We start from the raw sequence: 19,753 nt of genomic DNA on the forward strand, positions 1-19,753 counted from the left end.
TTATTTTTCTGTCTCTATACAATAAATTAATTAAATAATTAAAACATTAAAAAAGAAACACCCGAAATATATGTAAGTTTAAAATTAGTGTGTAATTGAAGCAATTCTCTTCTGTTCGTGAATATATATGCATACTATATATGTGTGTTCATAGCTCTTGAATTATGTTATGAAATATTTGCTTGATTTAAATCCATGTAATCATTGCTTATTGTACATATTAAGGAATGCATAACTTTTAAAAATTATATATTTGCCACTGGGGCTTGGTGCCTGCACAACAAATTCACTATTCCCTCTGGTCATTATTATCCTCCTTTCCTTCCTTCCTTCCCTCCTACTTTCATTCTTATCTCTTTATTATTTGATAGGGAAAACAGAAGGGAGAGAGAACAAGGAGCAAGGGAGGGAGGGAGGAAAGGAGAAAGAGAGAGAAAGAGAGAGAGACCTCCCACACTGCTTTGCTGCTTGTGAAGCTTTACCCTGAAGTGTGGACTGAGAGCTTAAACTGTACCCCTGCACTTGATAAAATATGCACTTAACCAGTTGTTCTACTGCATGGCCCTTGCATAATCTTTTCATTTTCTTTTTTATGACTTCATATTTATTTCCAAAATTATGATATAACAGGGGTATAATTCCCCTCATTCCCACCACAAGAGTTCAGTGTCCCCATTCCCTCCACTGGAAACTACAGTAGTTCTCCCAAGCTTGCAGATAAGGGTTAACTCTTTTTACCCATTTATTCTATGGTCCTGCCTTCTCCCTATCACTTGCGGCAACTGCGGCAGGACTCAGGAAAAGGAGGTTTGGAGCAGAAAGGGAACACAATCCTTTATTTGAGCTGGCACCTCAAAGTTGGGTGAGAGAGCAGCAGTTTGGGCCACGTGGAGGTAGCAAAAATGGCCTCCTCACACAAGAACCTTCCCTGTGTCTAATCACTGAAGTGAAAGGTGGGCAAGAGAGTGAGGAGCAGAAGTAGGGCTTTTATGGGAATAGCTCTCTCGAGAATGGGAAGGGGAGGAATAACCAAAGCATTCCAAATATCGCGGGGAATTGACAATGCCCTGAGGGCACAACATGGTGGAACAGGGGCTCTGAGAATGTCCCAACTCTGCGGGAACTAGCAATAGCCTGAGGGGACAACATGGCATATGTGACTGGATCTGCACAGTTTCCCTTTCTAAGTCATACTTCCACCTATTTCTACTTCTGAATGTCCATTTTTCCTCTTCTCTCTGCGGGTCCTAATGGGATTTCAGTTCAGAGGACTCTGGTCATCTTCCCCAAACTTTTCTCCCCCCTTGCAGTATGAACCAAAATTCCTTATGAGGTGCAGAAGGTAGAAGTTCTGGTTTCTGTAACTGCTTCTCCACTGGACATGGGTGTTGGCAAGTTGATCCATACCTACCCCAGCCAAATTTTATATTTTTCCTAGTTGGACAGGGTTCTGGAGAGGTAAGCTTCTAGGACACTTAATCTCATCTGCCCAGGGAAGTCATGATGGAATCATAGTAGCATCTGCAACTTGATGGCTGAAAAGCAATAAGATATATAGTAGGACAAAATGTTCAATAAACCAGAAACAAAGAAGTAGGAATAGAGCAGATGAGAAAAATATCCTAGGGTGGAAAGAAGTGAGAAAGTCTGTTTAAGGTATGTTTCTAGAGGCCCATGACTTTTGTAATTTTTACTTGATCTTGATAGCTAACATGCAGGTGAACTGACCATTGTCTGGGAAGATGTTGTCAAGCATTGAGATTAGTGCTAGAAATCTGGATGAGGGCAGAATATTTTTTTTAACTACATAAAATAAAAAGTGACTGTGTCTGCCAAAATCTTTATTACTAATTATTGGCTTCCTTGACCCTTGGATAATTCCTAGATTTCTTCAACAATATATACAATTTATTCGTCATTAAAACCTGTTGACATATTACACTGAACATAGTTTCTCATTTGACCCATTAGCTTTTCCATTGATATCTTTTCTAGTACCTCTAAGGAGGACTAATAGTCACCAAGATTTATTTTTTCAGTGAATATATTATTTAAATATAGTTGAAAGTTGAATACAGAAAAAAAAAGGAAACTGTTGTTCCAATGTAAAATATAAACACAAGGTGTTTGTACAGATTTAGAAAAATACATTTAATCTAACTAGTATATTAGAAATTCTATAGTATCACACTAATACTATACAATTACATTTTTGATGTAGCATGACACTTTTAGCTCTTTCTTTCATTTTTCCCCTCCAAAGCATTCCTTAACTGTTTTATTGTAGTGGAAGGAATTGGAGCTGAGACTTCAGAGCTTCAGGCATTAAAATCTTTTGCATAACCATTGTGTAATCATCTGGTCCTGGGTGTTTCTATTCTTATACTAAGATCTCTCTTTGGTAACTTTACACAACCTCTCTGCACTTCTTTTTCAAGGGAGGAGACAATATAAGGATGTTCAAAACCAATTCAGTTTCAGGCACATAGTACTAATCACAAGGACCCACACAAGGATCCGAGTTCAAGCCCCTGCTCCCCATCTGCAGGTGATGCTTCATAAGCTTGTCTGCAGGTGTATTTCTCTCTAAATCCATATCTCCTCTCAATTTCTCTCTGTCTTGTTTAATAAGATGGTAAAAATGTCTTTCAGGAGCAGTGATTTGTAATTCTGGCACCAAACCCAAGTAATAACCTTGGAGACAAAACAAAAACAAAAACAAAAATCTTCTACTTAAAAAGAAAGTTGTTTTGAATCATTAGATAAATAAAAGAGAGTAATATTTCCAAAACTGGCATCTAATCCTTTTACATTCAACAACTATTGTAGGAATGTAGGGTGTTGTGTTTCTGAAAGAGATTCATAGGAGTAAAATATGAAAACAGATAATTAATTCCAGTTTGAATATGCTGATATGAAGTTTTGTGGGGTAAATGCAGTGGGGATGTTCATTTGACAGTTGGCTATACTAAAAACTTGCACCACACGAGAAAAATATGAGTTGCAAATTAAAACTAAAAATAAAATATTAATATGAGTCAAGATAAGACTATAGTTAATTTTTGTGTTAGGATGCTCTTTTGAAATGAACTATTCAGATTTAGAATTACTCACATACATATGCATATACAAACCCAGAGATAAATATAACTGGTTATTTTGTTATATATTTTTCAAGGCTCTTCTTTTTCTTAATTAGGTTATGAAGGTGAGAATCTGATGAAGATTCTAAAAGACATTGAAAGCAGCACAGAAATCATGTTGGACAGGTGGAAGTTTGAAGTCATACCTATTGACAAAGATGAGAAGGGAGATCCAGTGCCTTACAGTATCATCAATAATTATTTTTCCATTGGTGTGGTAAGATTTTTCTTTAACCAATTATAGATTATCACCATAGTTTAACTTATCCTATAAATTATAAATGATGATTATATGTTATGTTTGTGTCAGCAAAAACCATCTTCTAATGAGTAACAACAAAACTTAAGATTTTATTAGATACAGAGAATCCCTAATAGATAATTTTTATATATTAAAGGAATAAATATACTTGCAATTGTCTTACCAAAATGAAGGCTATATTGGAATAACATGTGGGTCATAAATTTTAATGTATAAAGCTTCCCATTTCTGAAGACAAAGCATCACATTTCATCTTCTTTTGGTACTTACATAATGAGATTATTATAGCCTTCTAAGTTTTTACATATATTATTTATTTTAAATTTGTGGTTAGGTCTGAAATCCATGAAAATTTTTGCTATGATTCTTAAGAAGTTAACAAACCAAAAGGCTTCCTATTTGGTTAATTTCTCAAAATATTTTAGATTTAAAGTAAAATATCCTTTGGTAACTGTCATCAAAATTTTATACATATAAAATTCATAATTTTAAGTGATTTCATGCATATGATCCAGTGGATGAATTTGAAATCCAAAATGTATTATTTTTAACATTTGACATATACCTCTCAGTATTTAGATATGTCTTGTTCACATCACACACACACACACCCCAGGAGACCATTAAAAACAATGTTGAATCAATGAACTTAGAAATCAAATTACCTTTGTAAGAGTTCCTTAGAAAATTTTGATTCTGTTGTTGAGTCCACTTATTTATTTGTAGCTTAGTAATTATCTTTTTCTCTCTAACAAATTTAAATAATATGCTTATGCATTTACTGAGCAAATTATGGAGAATAATGAACAAATATGCAATTGTTACTAATGCTATGATGAAAGTGAATATTATTTTTAAAGAAATGTATAATTTATCTTGATACAGAAAATGCTTTTGGTTAATATTTGATTATTAATGCAATAAATGTCTACATTTTATTGATAATACAACAGACATAATAACCTAATTTACTTTTCTTTTGTTTGTGGAACTGAAGCTTCACACATATGCAGGTTTATCACTGCTGACCCTTTTTATATTCAAATAGAAAGCTAGACAATGGGGAGGGAGAGGGGACAATGGGGAGGGGAGGGATTTCTGGCTGCCTCTATCCAATAAATAAATAAAGACAATAAATAAATAATTTTTTAAAATAACAATTGAAAAAAGAGATGTCACCACACCAGAATTTCCTCCTATATCATAGAACTTTCTATGTTGTGCCAAGACTCAAACCTGCATATATTTACATGCCCAAGTATGCACCTTTCTGGTGAGCTACTAAACTGCCTGTATGACTGTTTCATATGAAAATATATACTTTTAATAAATATTTAAAAAAAAAATAATGGGAGTCTAGCTGTAGCACAGCGGTTTAAACACACACAGCGCAAAGCACAAGGACCTGAGTAAGGATCTCGGTTCAAGCCCCCAGCCCCCCACCTGCAGGGTAGTCGCTTCACAAGCGGTAAAGTGGGTCTTCAGGCATCTTTCTTTCTTCCTCTCTGTCTTCCCCTCCTCTCTACATTTCTTTCTGTCCTGTCCAACAACAACATCAATAACAACAATAATAACAACAATAAAATAAGAGCAACAAAATATAAAATAAATAAATATTAAAAAAGAAAATGTATACTTTTGTGCACCTTTCACTTATATAATGCTTTTGATGTAGAGTCATACTAAATGCATAGATATTGTATTCTATTTCATTGTGGAACAGTAACAGTCTTCTGGGGACCTACCTAAGGGTGAGAGCAAAGGGATCCTGTATTATGTACCAGAATGATGTCCAGCAGTGCATAATGCTGTGAAAGTAGCAGTGCCCATAGGGAAGTGAAGACAAGAGACTTTCTTTCTCTGACAAGCTGAGAAATGGGCAAGTTAATCTGATGCTTTCTTTATTTTTTTAATTTTTATTTATTTATTTTGGACAGAGAAATCGAGACAGAAGAGGTCTAGAAAGGGAGAGAGTTGAGAGAGAAACTTGCAGCACTATTTAACAACTCAGGAAGCTTTCCTCCTGCTACAGTGCTGTGGTGTCTTTCCTTCTTTCCATCTGTCTTTTTTCTATTTGAAAAAGTTGATCAGGAAAATTAAAACCTCTTGTTATGGGATAGTGAACCTCTGATGACAACAAAAAAGTATACTTTCTACAGTGGGGAAAGGGCCAAAGACTGTTATAGCATTCCCCTCCATCCCAAGGGCTTTTGTGGGTTTTATTTTCCTTCTGTCCTCCAATACTTCCCTCCAAAGCCCAACTGGATAGTTTAGCTGCTTTCTTGGGTTAGATTGATTCTGTTAGATTGTATTGCCATGGTCTGCAGGTGTTGTCAGGGTCCTATGTAGACAATTCTGCAAAAGATATTATCATAATATCTTCAGAGTGCTCAACTTTGTTTTGGCTGAGTGCTCATGCTTTTTAGTATAGTGAACCATATAGAATTGCTCAACTGGGCTGGCAAAATTGCTCTCTTGGATAGTATGCTGCTTTGCCATGTGTGCAACCCAGGTGCTAGTCCAGTCTTCACTGCATTGAAAGAAGCTTTTGTGCTGTGGTGTAGTCTCTTTCTCTGTCTCTCTCACTCTCTTTCCTCAGTATCTTAAAAAAATAAATAAAAGAATTGGGGCTGGGCGCTGGCCATTGAAAAAATGGCCAGGGGAGTAGTGGATTTGTAGTATAGGCACCAAGCCACAGTGATAACCTTGGAAACAAATGAATTAATTGATAAAAGAATGATTCAACTTTTGTATTGGCACAGTGTGTTCTCTTTGTTATTATTACTGTGTCATTGTGTCATTCTGTTATGAGTGCTAATGACTGCTTTCAAAGGCCTGGGAAAATTGTTTCTGAAGTTTGTGCAACTTTAGAACTTCCCCATCTATGCATCTGGACTTATTACCCTAACAACTTTCCCATGATAACTTTCTCATCCATGTTTACAGCTTAGGCTAATGTTCTTGCTTTATACTCAAACCTTAATAACTATATTCTAATAATAGTTACATTCTCATTTATTTAATAAAAAGATACTTTAGGGTAATTATAATTTAAGGCACTACAGAGACAAAAACAAATGTACTCACACATATTTATTTGAATATAACATATTCTGTGTATTTTGTATAACATATACTGTGAAAGAAAACACAAGTTATGGAGCCAGGTGGTGGTGCACCTGGTTGAGCACACATGTTACAGTGCACAAGAACCCAGGTTGGAGCCCCCAGTCCCCCTGCAGGGGGAATGCTTTGCAAAAGGTGAAGCAGTTTTGCAGGTGTCTCTCTGTCTTCTCTATCATCCCATTTCCTCTTTATTTCTGGCTATCTCTATCCAGTAAATAAAATAAAGATAATAAAAAATTAAAAAAAAAAAAACTAAACAGGAGTTACTATGAACCAGAATTGGGAAAACAACTTTAAGAAAGCATCTGAAAATATTTTTGGCATTGAAGATGGAAAGAATATGCCTAAGTGATCTCAATGCCAAAGAGATAACAGGACATACTTGGCAGGTAAAACTATGTGAAAAACGTGACAAAAGAAAAAAAACATGCTGTGTTCAAAGTCATACTAGGTGTGTGTATGCTGGTAATGCAGAGAAAATAGTAGTGAAATACAAAAAAGACAGTTGTATAGTTGACTGTCATGTCTTAAGGACACTTGGAGACCCACAGTATAGTGTTTATATTTTAAAAAGAGATCACTGAACAATTCAGTGATTATTGTCAGGAAATAAAGTAGTCCATTTTATGTATAGCAAGAGCTCTTTTCCAAGAGGTAATAGCTAGACATTAATTGAAAGATAAAACAAGTATTATAAAAAAGACAGATAGAACTTTGAATTTTTCATTGTTCCCTAAAACCTATTAATATAATTGAATTGACCAATCTTCTCTTAAGGCCTACGTAATGCAATGTCTTTGAATGTGGGTCACTGACTAGGATTCTATAATCTGTCTTGTGTAAAACCACACTCCATAATAAACCATCTATGGTTTCCATTTTTAGTTTCTTTGAAGAGGAATAGAAACTCAAAAGACTCCTTTAGAGTAATCTGAGTAAAATCTTCCTAGATATTTTACAATAGTTAAAATTATATTGCTATCTTTTACACATTGTTCTATAACCAAGAATATCAAATTCTATAGAATTTTCAGCATTGGTTTTATATGGGACTTTTTAAAATCTTTGTCATAAAATATTCTTATGTAATCACATTTTGTCATTTATATAAGAAATAATTAAATGATATAATTATAACACATACTAACATCAGTTTTAACAGTGTTGGAAACAGCACAAATGATTCCTGATAAACATACTACTCAAAGTTCAAAAATGCAAATATGCTGAGATATACTGGTACTAAGTTACAGTCAGTCAGATATCTGAAGTTCAGCCTTTTTGAACATGGATAAGTATGTCTTCTTATGGGTCTCTGTGTCGGCTTTCTGGCGGGGTGATCTCCAGGAGAAAGGTAACGGACCGGTTCTTTCTCGCTCGCTCAAGGGATGACATGAAGTAAAGACACCAGGGAGACTGTAGCATGCTCAGATCTCAGATCTCGTTTATTAGTAGGTGGGCAAAGTTTAAGCAGAAAACCAAACAAAGAACATTATTCAAATATGTCAGAAATTACAGGTTTCTTAAAGGTCAGCTTGCCCCTATGGTAGGGGGCTGGTATGACAAGAATTGATGCGGATACATAAAGGTCAAGATAATTAGTCTCCAGATGCAGGCATTTAATTACCCAAAGGCGTTTGAGGGGAGAACAGGGGTTGAACCAGTTAAGGCAAGATAGAGAGAAGATAAGCAAGGTTTGATGCAAATTGAGGACATCAAAGGACACTGCTAGGAGTGTGTGATAAGGTGTGTTCTCCTCTGTGATCAGAAGGTGAGGTGAACTTTGAGTAAGTGAATCTTAAAGTAGGCGGCCATGTGGCCTGCAGTTAATGGAGAGAAGTATTGAGGTTTCTGTGGGCTTGAGAGTCAAGAAGGGAAGAACTTAGTCTGAGAGACTGTTTTTCCCCTTTGCTCACCTCGGTTGAGAGAGACTGACAAGAAGGTATCTTCTCAGACCTTCATCCAAGGATGGGGGGAGTTCTCCCTAAGCTCTATCAAGCTTACACATAGCCCCAACATCTCTGAACAGGTAAAACTGCTCCAGGATTACTGTTAGGAGAAACTGAAGCCAAGTTCTAGGCTAATTCAAGAACTGTGGTCAGATCTTATTTGAACACTGTCACCTCTAGTCTTTACTGATAGACTTCAGGTAAAAAATACCTTATCAATTCAGTTCAGCTCTGTGACTTTCACTGAATTTTTTATCACTTTGTTGAAGAAATATTGTTTTATAATACTGTTTCTGTATTGTATACAGTTTTCGATCTCCCCAAGATAAATATCAACATGTTGCCCACTATCTAATCATCATCTCATTTCATGATTGGGACCGAGGTCTGTAAGCCCCTTTAAACTCCCTCTTGCCCTCTCCTTTTAAGTCCTTGACTCTGTCAAAATAAAACACAGCTTGTTAATGTTTTACCTTTCATTCTCCCTTCTTTTGTTTCTTAAGACTTACCTATAAGTGAGTCTTGGATTATTTCACTCTAACTTATTTTCTCCAGTTCTGCCCATGCTGTAGTAAGAAAGGTGCAATCATCTTAATTCTTTTCTCTGAACTTTTGCTTTTATAGCTTTTATTTATTTTTCCTATTGTTGCCCTTGTTTTTTTTATTGTTGTTGTAGTTATTATTATTGTTGTTATTAATGTCATCGTATTTGGACAGGACAGAGAGAAATGGAGAGAGGAGGGGAAGGCAGAGAGGGGGAGAGGAAGAGAGACACCTGAAGACCTACTTCACTGTCTGTGAAGTGACTTCCCTATAGGTGGGGAGCCAGGGACTCGAACTGGGATCCTTAGCACAGGTCCTTGTGCTTTGCGCCATGTGCACTTGACCCACTGTGCTACCGCCCAACTCCCTTCTCTGAAGTTTTCTTTTTTTTTAATTTTCTTTTTTTATTTAAGAAAGGATTAATTAAGAAAACCATAGTGTAGGAGGGGTACAATTCCCGCCACCCAATCTCCATTTCCCACCCCCTCCCCTGATAGATTTGCCATTCTCTATCCCTCTAGGAGCATGGATCCAGGGTCATTGTGGGTTGCAGAAGGTAGAAGGTCTGGCTTCTGTAATTGCTTCCCCGATGAACATGGGCATTGACTGGTCGGTCCATACTCCCAGTCTGCCTCTCTCTTTCCCTATTAGGGTAGGACTCTGGGGAAGCAGAGCTCCAGGACACATTGGTGGGGTCTTCAGTCCAGGGAAGCCTGGCCGGCATCCTGATGGCATCTGGAACCTGGTGACTGAAAAGAGAGTTAACATACAAAGCCAAACAAATTGTTGAGCAATCATGGACATAAAGTAATAGTGGAGAGGAAGTGCTAGGGGGATACTCACTGCAAACTCTAGTGCACTTCTACATTCAGTCATATCTTTTGCAGTAGTTTACAGATACATGTGAACATATGCTCTCTCTCATAGAAACTGGTGTATATCTAGGTTTTGGGACTTTGTTAGAAAGTGAACCACCTGAGATGAAATTAGAGTATACTATGAAAGGAAAGGTCTCACCCGAGTAATGAAGCTGAAGGGTTGTCATTCCACATGTGAAGTCTCTGGACACAGTCTGAAGTGAAGCATGTTGAGGTGGCAATCGTTGTGTTGGTTAGGTTGTGATCAGCAGATGCAATATTATTTGATATGGATTGGGAGAGGCAAATGGGAAAGTGGGCCCTATCCAATGGTTCCAGGACTGGGGGAAGTAGAGGCTCCATAGTGCAGATGTGAGGTTCCTGCTGTCTTAGGGTTCAAAAAGACAATGGATAGTTAATGTTATCATCACATTATTTGGTAATTGGGTAAACTTTGAAAAGTCCTTTTGTTAGGGTTTGCTGTACAGTACCCAGTATCCTATAGATAGCTGTGCTATTGGTTGCTTCTGATTTACTTGGTCTAGGCTTTTGAGAGAGTCTGCATATCAATTAACAGCCTATATATTGAAAAGACTCAGTTTGTGTTTTGAAAAACTTCGAGACACACAATTAGTTTTCCCCCTCTCATATTAATTAACTAGTGATTTATATGACTACACTTTACTAGGAGAGTACATAAACACCATTCCCACCACCAAAGGACTGTAACCCATCCCTCCACCCACTCCCACCCACCCCCTCATACCAGGAAGCTGCATGTCTACCCCTCACCACAGGGTTTTTACTTTGGTGCCCTACTTAGAATTTGGTCAGGTCCTGCTTTTAGTTTCCCTTTCAGATCTTCTTACTCAACTTCTGTTGATGAGTGGGATCATCGCATACTCATCTCTTGTTGGTATGCATTGTTGTTAAAATTCCGGAAGGCTCTTGCCCGGCTGACTTGCTTCATGGCGGGTAACAGAGACGCGGAGACAACGGCTGGGCAGGGAAGCTGTATTTCTTTATTCAGGAACAACGATTCACAAACTAAGACAAACTAATCACCAAACAGAACTCTGCTGTCTCTTTGCGGCGGCGCAAGCACTCTTTCCTTTTCTGTAACTCGGGAACTCTCCAACTCTCTCTTACTCTGTAACTCTGAAACTCTCAAACTCCGGAACTCAGGAACTCTGTCACTCTGGCACTCTGGCACTCTCGTACTTGAGAGCCCTCTGAAACTCTGGCACTCTCGAACTCAGGAACCCTCTCCCAGGGTTCCTTTGGGGCGGGGCCAAGCGGGCCGCGAAATTAGCAGGCCTGATCCAATTCTCTTGGCGGGGGGAGGGCTAGCACAAACCAATGTAAAGCATACGACAATGCATGAGACCCCTTCTGTTTCATTTGGTTTAAATCCCCCCTGCTTAACACTATTCTATTTACATAACCACTTCATTCTATTTACATAACCGCTGTTAACAAGCACTACCCTCCCTCCAGGGCATTGGTTCAATCCCCACTGTTTCATATGTTTTTGCTCCACCCTGATCCCTTCTTTGTCACACCCTGATTTTCACCAGTCACTTTTCTCTCCACCCTCTCTATGTCACATCCTATTTCCACCCTACTTGGGAAGGATATATAAAGACAGCATTGTGAGTTTTAGAGTACTTTACCTTGAGTTTAGCTTAGCTCGTCTTAGATTGTGCTGCGTCCTGCATGAATAAAGAGATACTGCCTACAGCTCAACTATGAGTCCCTAGTCGTCTGTTACCTGCCCATGAAGCCAGCCCATTGAAAACAACATAACCTGTCGAAAACAACAATCTTTATCTTTCTGACTTAGCTCACTTAACATAATTCCTTCTAGCTCTGTCCAAGAAGGGTCAGAGAAGGTGGGTTCATTGTTCTTGATAGCTGCATAGTATTCCATTGTGTATATATACCACAGCTTTCTCAGCCACTCATCTGGTGTTGGGCACCTGGGTTGCTTCCAGGTTTTAGCTATTATGAATTGTGCTGCTATGAACATAGGAGTACACACCTCTTTTTGGTGGAGTGTTATGGAGTCTTGGGGTATAACCCCAGGAGAGGAATTACTGGATCCTATGGAAGGTCCATGTCTAGCCTTCTGAGAGTTTTCCAGACTGCTCTTCACAGAGGTTGGACCAATTTACATTCCCACCAGTAACGTAAAAGGGTTCCTCTGTCTCCACAACCTCTCTGGCTGCTGTTGCTGCTGTCCTTTTTGATGTATGCCATTCTTACAAGAGTGAGGTGGTATCTAGTGTTGTTTTAATTTGCATTTCTCTGACCTAGAGCAGTTTTTCATATGTTTGTTAGCCTTTTGGATCTCCTCTGAGGTGAATGTTTTGTTCATATCCTAAGCCCATTTTTGGATGGGGTCATTTGCTTTTTTGATGCTAAGATTGCTGAGCTCTTTATATATTTTGGTGGTTAGTTTCTTGTCTGATGTCTGGCATGTGAAGATCTTCTCCCATTCTGTGAGGGGTCTCTTTGTTTGTTTAATAGTTTCTTTGGATGTGCAGAAGCTTTTCAATTTGGTGCAGTCCCATCTGTTTGTTTCTGCTTTAGTCTTCCTTACAATTGGGTTTGATTCATCAAAGATGTCCTTGAAGTGTAGGTGGAAAACTGTTTTACCAATGTTTTCATCTAAGTATTTGATTGTTTCTGGTCTGACATCTGGGTATTTGATCCATTTGGAGTTGATTTTTGTTTCTGGTGAGATAAAGTGGTTCAATTTCATTCTTCTGCATGTTTCAACCCAGTTTTCCCAGCACCATTTATTGAAGAGATCCTCCTTCTTCCATTTAATACTTTGGGCCCCCTTATCAAAGATTAGATGTCCATAGGTGTGGGGATTTATTTCTGGGCTTTCAGTTCTGTTCCACTGTTCTGTGTGCCTATTTTTGTTGCAGTACCATGCTCTTTTCATGATGATGGCTAAATAATATAGTTTAAGGTCTGGGAGTGTGATGCCTCCATTTCTGTTTCTTTTCCTTAAGATGGTCTTGGCAATTCTAGGTGTTTTCATGTTCCAGATAAATGATTTTAGTGTTTGTTCTATTCTATTAAAGAAGCTTGGTGGAACTTTGATGGGTATTGCATTAAATTTGTATATGGCTCTGGGGAGAATATTCATTTTGATGATATTTATTCTTCCAGTCCATGAGCATGGGATATCTTTCCATTTCTTGGTATCAGTTTCTATTTCCTTGAGTAGTGACTCATAGTTTTCAGTATATAAGTCTTGAACTTCTTTGGGCAACTTTACTCCTAGGTATTTGATTGATTTTGCTGAAACAGTAAATGGGAGTGATTTCTGGATGTCTTCTACTTCAGATTTAGTGTTTGCATAAAGAAATGCAACTGATTTTTGTACATTGATTTTGTAGCCGGATACCTTGCTATATTGCCTAATAACTTCCAGTAGTTTTCTGCTGGATTCTTTACATTTTTCTATGTATACTATCATATCATCTGCAAATAGTGAGAGCTTGACTTCTTCCCTTCCAGTATGTATTCCTTTGATTTCTTTCTCTTGCCTGATTGCTATGGCAAGAACTTCCAATACTATGTTGAAGAGTAACTGTGACAATGGACAGCCCTGTCTAGTCCCTGATCTTAGGGGGAATGCTTTCAGCTTCTGTCCATTGAGTATGATGTTGGCTGTAGGTTTGCTATATATAGACTCCACTATCTTGAGGAATTTCCAATCTATTCCCATTTTTTTTTTTTGTAGAATTTTGAGCATGAATGGGTATTGGATTTTGTCAAAGGCTTTCTCTGCATCTATTGTGATAATCATGTGGTTTTTTGGCTTTGCTTTTATTGATGTGGTGAATGACATTGATTGACTTACGGATGTTGAACCAGCCTTGCATTCCCGGGATGAATCCCACTTGTTCGTGAGGAACTTTCTTTTTGATATGCTACTGTATCCGGTTGGCCAAGATCTTGTTTAATATTTTGGCATCTATGTTCATCAGAGATACTGGTCTGTAGTTTTCCTTTTTCGTTCTGTCCCTATCAGCTTTTGGTATCAGGGTGATGTTGGCTTCATAGAAGGTGGAAGGGAGGAGTATTCCTGTTTCTTCAGTCTTATGGAAAAGCTTAAGAAGTATGGGTACTAACTGTTTCCTGAAAGGTTTGTAGAATTTGTTTATGAAGCCATCTGTTCCAGGACTTTTGTTGTTGGGGAGATTCTTAATAACAGTTCAATTTCTTTCTCTGTGATTGGTGCATTTCGATTTTGTATTTCTTCTTGGTTCAGTTTTGGAAGGGCATATGCTTCTAGGAATTGTTCCATTTCTTCCAGATTCTCTAGGTTGGTGGCGTATAGTTCTTTATATAAGTTTTGCAGTATTCTCTGGATTTCTGTGGTGTCAGTTGTGATATGTCCTCCATTGTTTAAAATTCTATTAATTTGAGTCTTTTCTCTTTTTTGTTTGGTAAGTCTGGCTAGGGGTTTGTCAATTTTGTCTAATATTTCAAAGAACCAACATTTGGCTTAATTGATCTTTTGTATGGTTTTTTTAATTTTCGATATTGTTTATATCTGCTCTATCTTTAGTGATTTCTGCCCTTTTGGATGCTTTAGACTGTGTGCTGATAGCCTTTACATGTTTTCCCTTGGGCAGTGTCCTGAGATGCTCAAACTCAAGAGGCCTTCTACCACAGATTATGTATACACTGAGCCAGGTGTTTGTGCTCAGCAACTGCAGTTAAGCTCTGCACAAACATTCATCAGGGAACAAGGGAATTCATAAAGTCCTTTTTCTTGAGTGGAGTAGGTGTTCTAACAAAACTTAGGGCCCTTAGAGAGCCATTCAGAGAGCCATTCATTTGCTCAGTTGGGCAAATTGCCCTGTGGAATTCAATGAACTGGTTTGAGGAATCCAATCCCATAGTAGAGTTTTAGAGTTCTGCTCCTCACCCCTTCTCCTAACTGCTCACAACCACCTGATCATGCTGACAGCCTGACATTCTGAAGTAAGAAAGAGGATTTGTGAGTAGCATTCTACAAGGCTTGGAAATCTGAGTGCTCATGCTCTGCATATATGCCACCCTCCTTCCCCATAAATCTTAAACTGACAGTGATCTCTCCTTCAATGAGTCAATTTGGGACAGTACATATGACAAGTAAATATTCTTATCCTCTTCAGCGGATCTGTTCTGGGACCTTTCTTCAATACAGTGCTAGAAGTTCTCCTCTGGACTCCTAGATAACCACAAAGCTACCCATACTGAATGTTAGTTGAAATAAGTATTCTGTGGGATGTTGATAGCTGAAAAGCACTATTCTGTCAACTTACTGACAAAAAAAATATTGAAAACATGGCATAGTAAATTTTAAGTTATGTCCACAACTACAAAAAGCCTTTATTAAAGTCATACAATTTGCATCTTTATGCCAGTAAATTTTATGACATGGAAGTAATTTAATATGTTCCACCTAAATACAAACAGTTGAAATGTGTTGATGGAGTAAAAAATCTAATCCATTAGCTCTCAATCGCCTGTATCAAAATCACCTAAAGATTTTGTTTAACTGCAAATTGATGGTCCTCACAGCTGGGCTTTAGTTCTTTAGTTCTGAGAAATAATAGTTCTAACAACTTCCCACCCCTTATTTTTCAAGTCTTAATTTATAATCTTATATAAAATACGAAATTTTATCTATAAAGGTTAACTATTTTCTTATTAAATATAAACCTTAACATTGATAGTTTTGATAATTAATTACAATACATTTTCTTTGGCCTTTCAGCTATATTGTACACTTGTGAGCAAGCAATATTTAGACCATCTAGGAAGAAAAACTGCAAAATAAATCAGTTGATAGAATTATTTATTATCTGAATAGAAATACATTTATACTTCTATTCATATCCATGCAAAGTATAAATCAAATAGGTGAAAATGTAAATTGATGATACTCATTTTAACACATTAGGGTACAAATAGAAATATATTATTTGGATTAGAAAAATAAAAGCTTATGAAGCAAGCAGAAATCCTGGAACATACAAAGGGAAAGAAAGTTGCAATGACTTTTTGTTATCTTTTTGCTTAAAAGAAGTAAGTTGAGACCAGGAGATGGCTCATCTTGTAAAGTGCACACATTACCATGTTGAAGGACCCAGTTCAAGTTTATGTCACTGCACAGGTGCAAAGAGGATGTTTTGTTGTTTCACCTTTGTTCCTTTCTCTTCTTCTCTTTCTCTTACCCTCTATATGGGAAAAATCCTTAAAACCTTGGTGGTTTTTTTTTAAAGAAAAAGAATACACACACACACACACACATACACACACACACACACACACACACACACACACACAGCTTCATTAGAGCTAAAAGTCAAAGAAAATATTGCCAATGAATATTAAACATGAATTTATTGAGCTAAAGTATGTATTGATAAAACTCTATTTACTGGGTTATTAAGACAACTCACCTGGGAAGGTTCTTGCTATTCCATGCAAGTACAGAGAAATTAAAAAAAACAAAGCCATAGGGATGAAATCCTATGACAAAGCTAAAACACTTTTTTTATGTAGTTTTGTGTTTTTCTTTTATCCACATATTGATTTATTTCATTTATTAGTAGCTATTATGTGCTGAAAACACTTTCAAACATTGGATAGTACAGTGGAAACTAGTATATATTTATAGCAAGGCAGGAGAAAGGGTCAGTGTTATTCAATCTATATCTTCAAAGGGTGAAACAATAAAACTCATTAGATATTGATAAGTATTATAAAGGAAAACACTTTGCATACCATGGTGGGAAATGATTAGGGTACATGGGCATGCTGGGCATTTTTATTTCACTATTCTATGGAAATATTTTGTATTGTAATCTGTTTGATGCATGTTGGATAGTGAATGTTATCTGAACTTCCTATATATCAAGATCTTGACAGAAGTCGTTCATTATACCAATTCTTTCCATTTACCTCTTAGAGCCCCACTCTCTCCTGCTGTCTCCTCTCTGAGCACTGTCTTCAAATTTTCCTAAAGTATTAAGGTCACTGATTCATTAATTTTATTTTCCAGCTTCCTGAATTTTATTGACTACTATGACATTCCCTATTCACATTAGCACTAACACTGACAAAAGCCTTGCTTTTGTCTTTGTGGATTTGAATTGGAAGGCCAATTTCTGGAGAAAAGCTATAGGAAGTCTGCATAGCTAAGGACTTTAGAATTCTGATTCTTTCCTTATATCACCCATAACAGGTGAAGGCTGCAATTCCAATTAATGAGTTGCCACACAAACAAGCACAAATTTTCAGTCCCCTTGGACATTGATTTTTTTCTTCCTTTCCTGTGACCCAATTCAACATGTGCCATATATAATGTGATTATTATGTGCAGTATCAGAGAGGTAGGACTGTAGGGATACATATGGATTCCCAGTGGAATATTCAGTTAAACAGGTAAAAAAAGAAAGTGTTCCTTTCATAGGCCATTTACTATAATTTTTAAATGTCATTGCTGAGTGAACAGCTCTTCTGATGGTACCTCTTCTTCTGTTAGTATAGCAGTTTACACTATTGAGTTATGGCCATCTAGATAGTTAATAAGTAGTTAATATTTTGGATACAAAGGAATTTGCTAGTTCACTGAGTGTTTTACTTAGTGACTGCCTGTTCTAATACCTGGGATGGATAAACATCTACATCATAAGAGGAAATTGTACATGTTTGAGTATGTTTGCACTAAAGGATCAGTCACAAACAGCTTACCTTCAGTATAGATAGAAGAGATACATAATAAATGAGTAGTGGCTCTAAGAATTTGTTTCCCCTTAATTTTTAAAAATAAATTTATTATTTATTTATTTTTCCCCTTTTTTGCCCTTATTTGTTGTTGTTGTGGTGGTGGTAGTTATTATTATTGTTGTTATTGATGTCATTGTTGTTGGATAGGACAGAGAGAATTCAAGAGAGGAGAGAAGACAGAGAGCAAGAGAGAAATATAGACACCTGCAGACCTGCTTCACCACTAGTGAAACGAACCCCTACAAGTGGGGGGTCGGGGGATCGAATCTGGATCCTTAGGCCTGCCCTTGCATTTTGTGCCATGTGTGTTTAACCCACTACACTGCTACCTGACCCTCTTAAATTTTTAGACTATCTTTTTAATTCAAAATAATATGTTAAGTCATTGCAGAGATTAACTACAGAATAGATATAAAGTGCTTATAGTGCATTATGTTACCTTGGAGCATTATTGTGTAGTAACCCAAATACAGAAACGTATGTATTATCTTTTATTAATTAGTGGAGAAAAATTTCAAAGACTTACTTTGAGACTTACTTAAAAACATAAAAATTTCTAATTTTATTTATTTCTTTAGAAATAATGACATGACTTGCTTTTTCAATAATAACAAATGTTAATAAAAAGTTAAAGCAAACTTAATTTTCACTAAATATCACAGTTGTCATGTTTACAACTGAAAATATACATACGTATGCAGGATTAAAGTGCATGAATTATTTTTTGCTACCTTCTACATTACTCAGGCTGAGTTTGAAAAACCTATGGATCATATCCATGAAAATACTTTTACCAACATAAATTATATCTGGCTTCCTGACATAGATAGATATTCATCCACAGAATAGTGCTCATGTAAGACCATCTTAGCCCAATTCTGTTTTCCCCACATAGAGTATTGATTTTGTAGCAGCTGTTAATCATCCTAGTAAGTTCCAATTTGGAAACTCTTCAACACAGAAGTCAGCACTGTGAGCAGAAACAAGCTAGGCAGTAAGAATTTCAAAGACTTCTGGAAATGTCCTCCGGTTTTTATAGAACATATCCAGAAACAAATTAGTATCACACGCTGCGTAAAATGTGAAAGCCAACACGAAAATGAAGTCTTTATATGCATTAGTACTTTGAAATTGGAAATGGGTCTATGTTCACTGTGGAATTATTCTATTTGCAAAATTTAACAAAGATAAGTGGACTTTTACTGCACCATATATATCACCACCCCAATGTCCTATCAAATAGATATTTGCATGATATGATTTAATGTCCTTAAGTTTTTGTCAGTCACTAAGAGCCTCTTATTCTGCCAGAGTAGGGAATATATGACTGCTTAATACTCATAACCGTAAATTTCAAGTTAGTAGAATAGTTTCAGACCAGACTTCATTCAGTCATCAGTTCTTTTCTACATTATATATTTTCCTGTATCTTTACTAAAAATACAAAGGGAGTATCTTAACTTTAGAAAATGATTTATGATCAGAAGCTAGCTAGAAATGTCAAGCTTTTTCTCTTTTTCTCTTGACTTAAAGTCAATAAAACTGTATTCTTCTCATAATAAAATGTGTTTATTTATTTTACACCAGACTACATATTTATTACAAAAATCATACAATTTTTGAAATGCAACACTTTATTAAATTAAGATATTCCTCCTTGCTATGAGGACAATAGTAACAGTTAAGTGATTCCTATAATGAGAAATGTGGGCTATAAATTTGAGGAACTAAAAAAAGTCAACCAAATGAAGATTTTAATAATTATTATAGAAGACATTATTTTAAAATATATTGTCTCATGCTTGATAAAAAGAAAATATATTAATGGTCTACTGATGTAAAACTTTCTTTCTGGAAAGTCAATTTTGTATTTTTGTTGGAAGGTGCTGTCTAATAGAACATCTGCTTCTAATAAAGATATTTTACTAAGGAGGACTTACATTATTTGAATAAGAAAACTGTCAATCACAAAAATATTAGTAATCTCAAATAGTTGATAATAATAACTCAGAGCATTTTATTTTACTTTAACTTTTTTCATTGCAAATGTTAATTCCCAGTATTTTC

The 19,753-nt window shown here is 36.5% G+C and overlaps 1 protein-coding gene across 8 annotated transcripts in view; it reads left to right on the plus strand.

The window, feature by feature from the left end:
• The window catches only part of DGKB (diacylglycerol kinase beta), a 918,246-nt gene that overhangs the window by 376,819 nt on the left and 521,674 nt on the right, over nucleotides 1-19,753 (plus strand). For all 8 annotated transcript variants that reach the window (XM_060196157.1, XM_060196160.1, XM_060196152.1 and 5 more), the window contains one exon: nucleotides 3,200-3,360. In XM_060196157.1, coding sequence (XP_060052140.1) covers nucleotides 3,200-3,360 — 161 coding nt within the window. The remainder of the gene's footprint in view (nucleotides 1-3,199; nucleotides 3,361-19,753) is intronic.

This window comes from Erinaceus europaeus, chromosome 8 (assembly GCF_950295315.1).
Source record: "Erinaceus europaeus chromosome 8, mEriEur2.1, whole genome shotgun sequence".
Lineage (NCBI taxonomy): Eukaryota > Metazoa > Chordata > Mammalia > Eulipotyphla > Erinaceidae > Erinaceus > Erinaceus europaeus.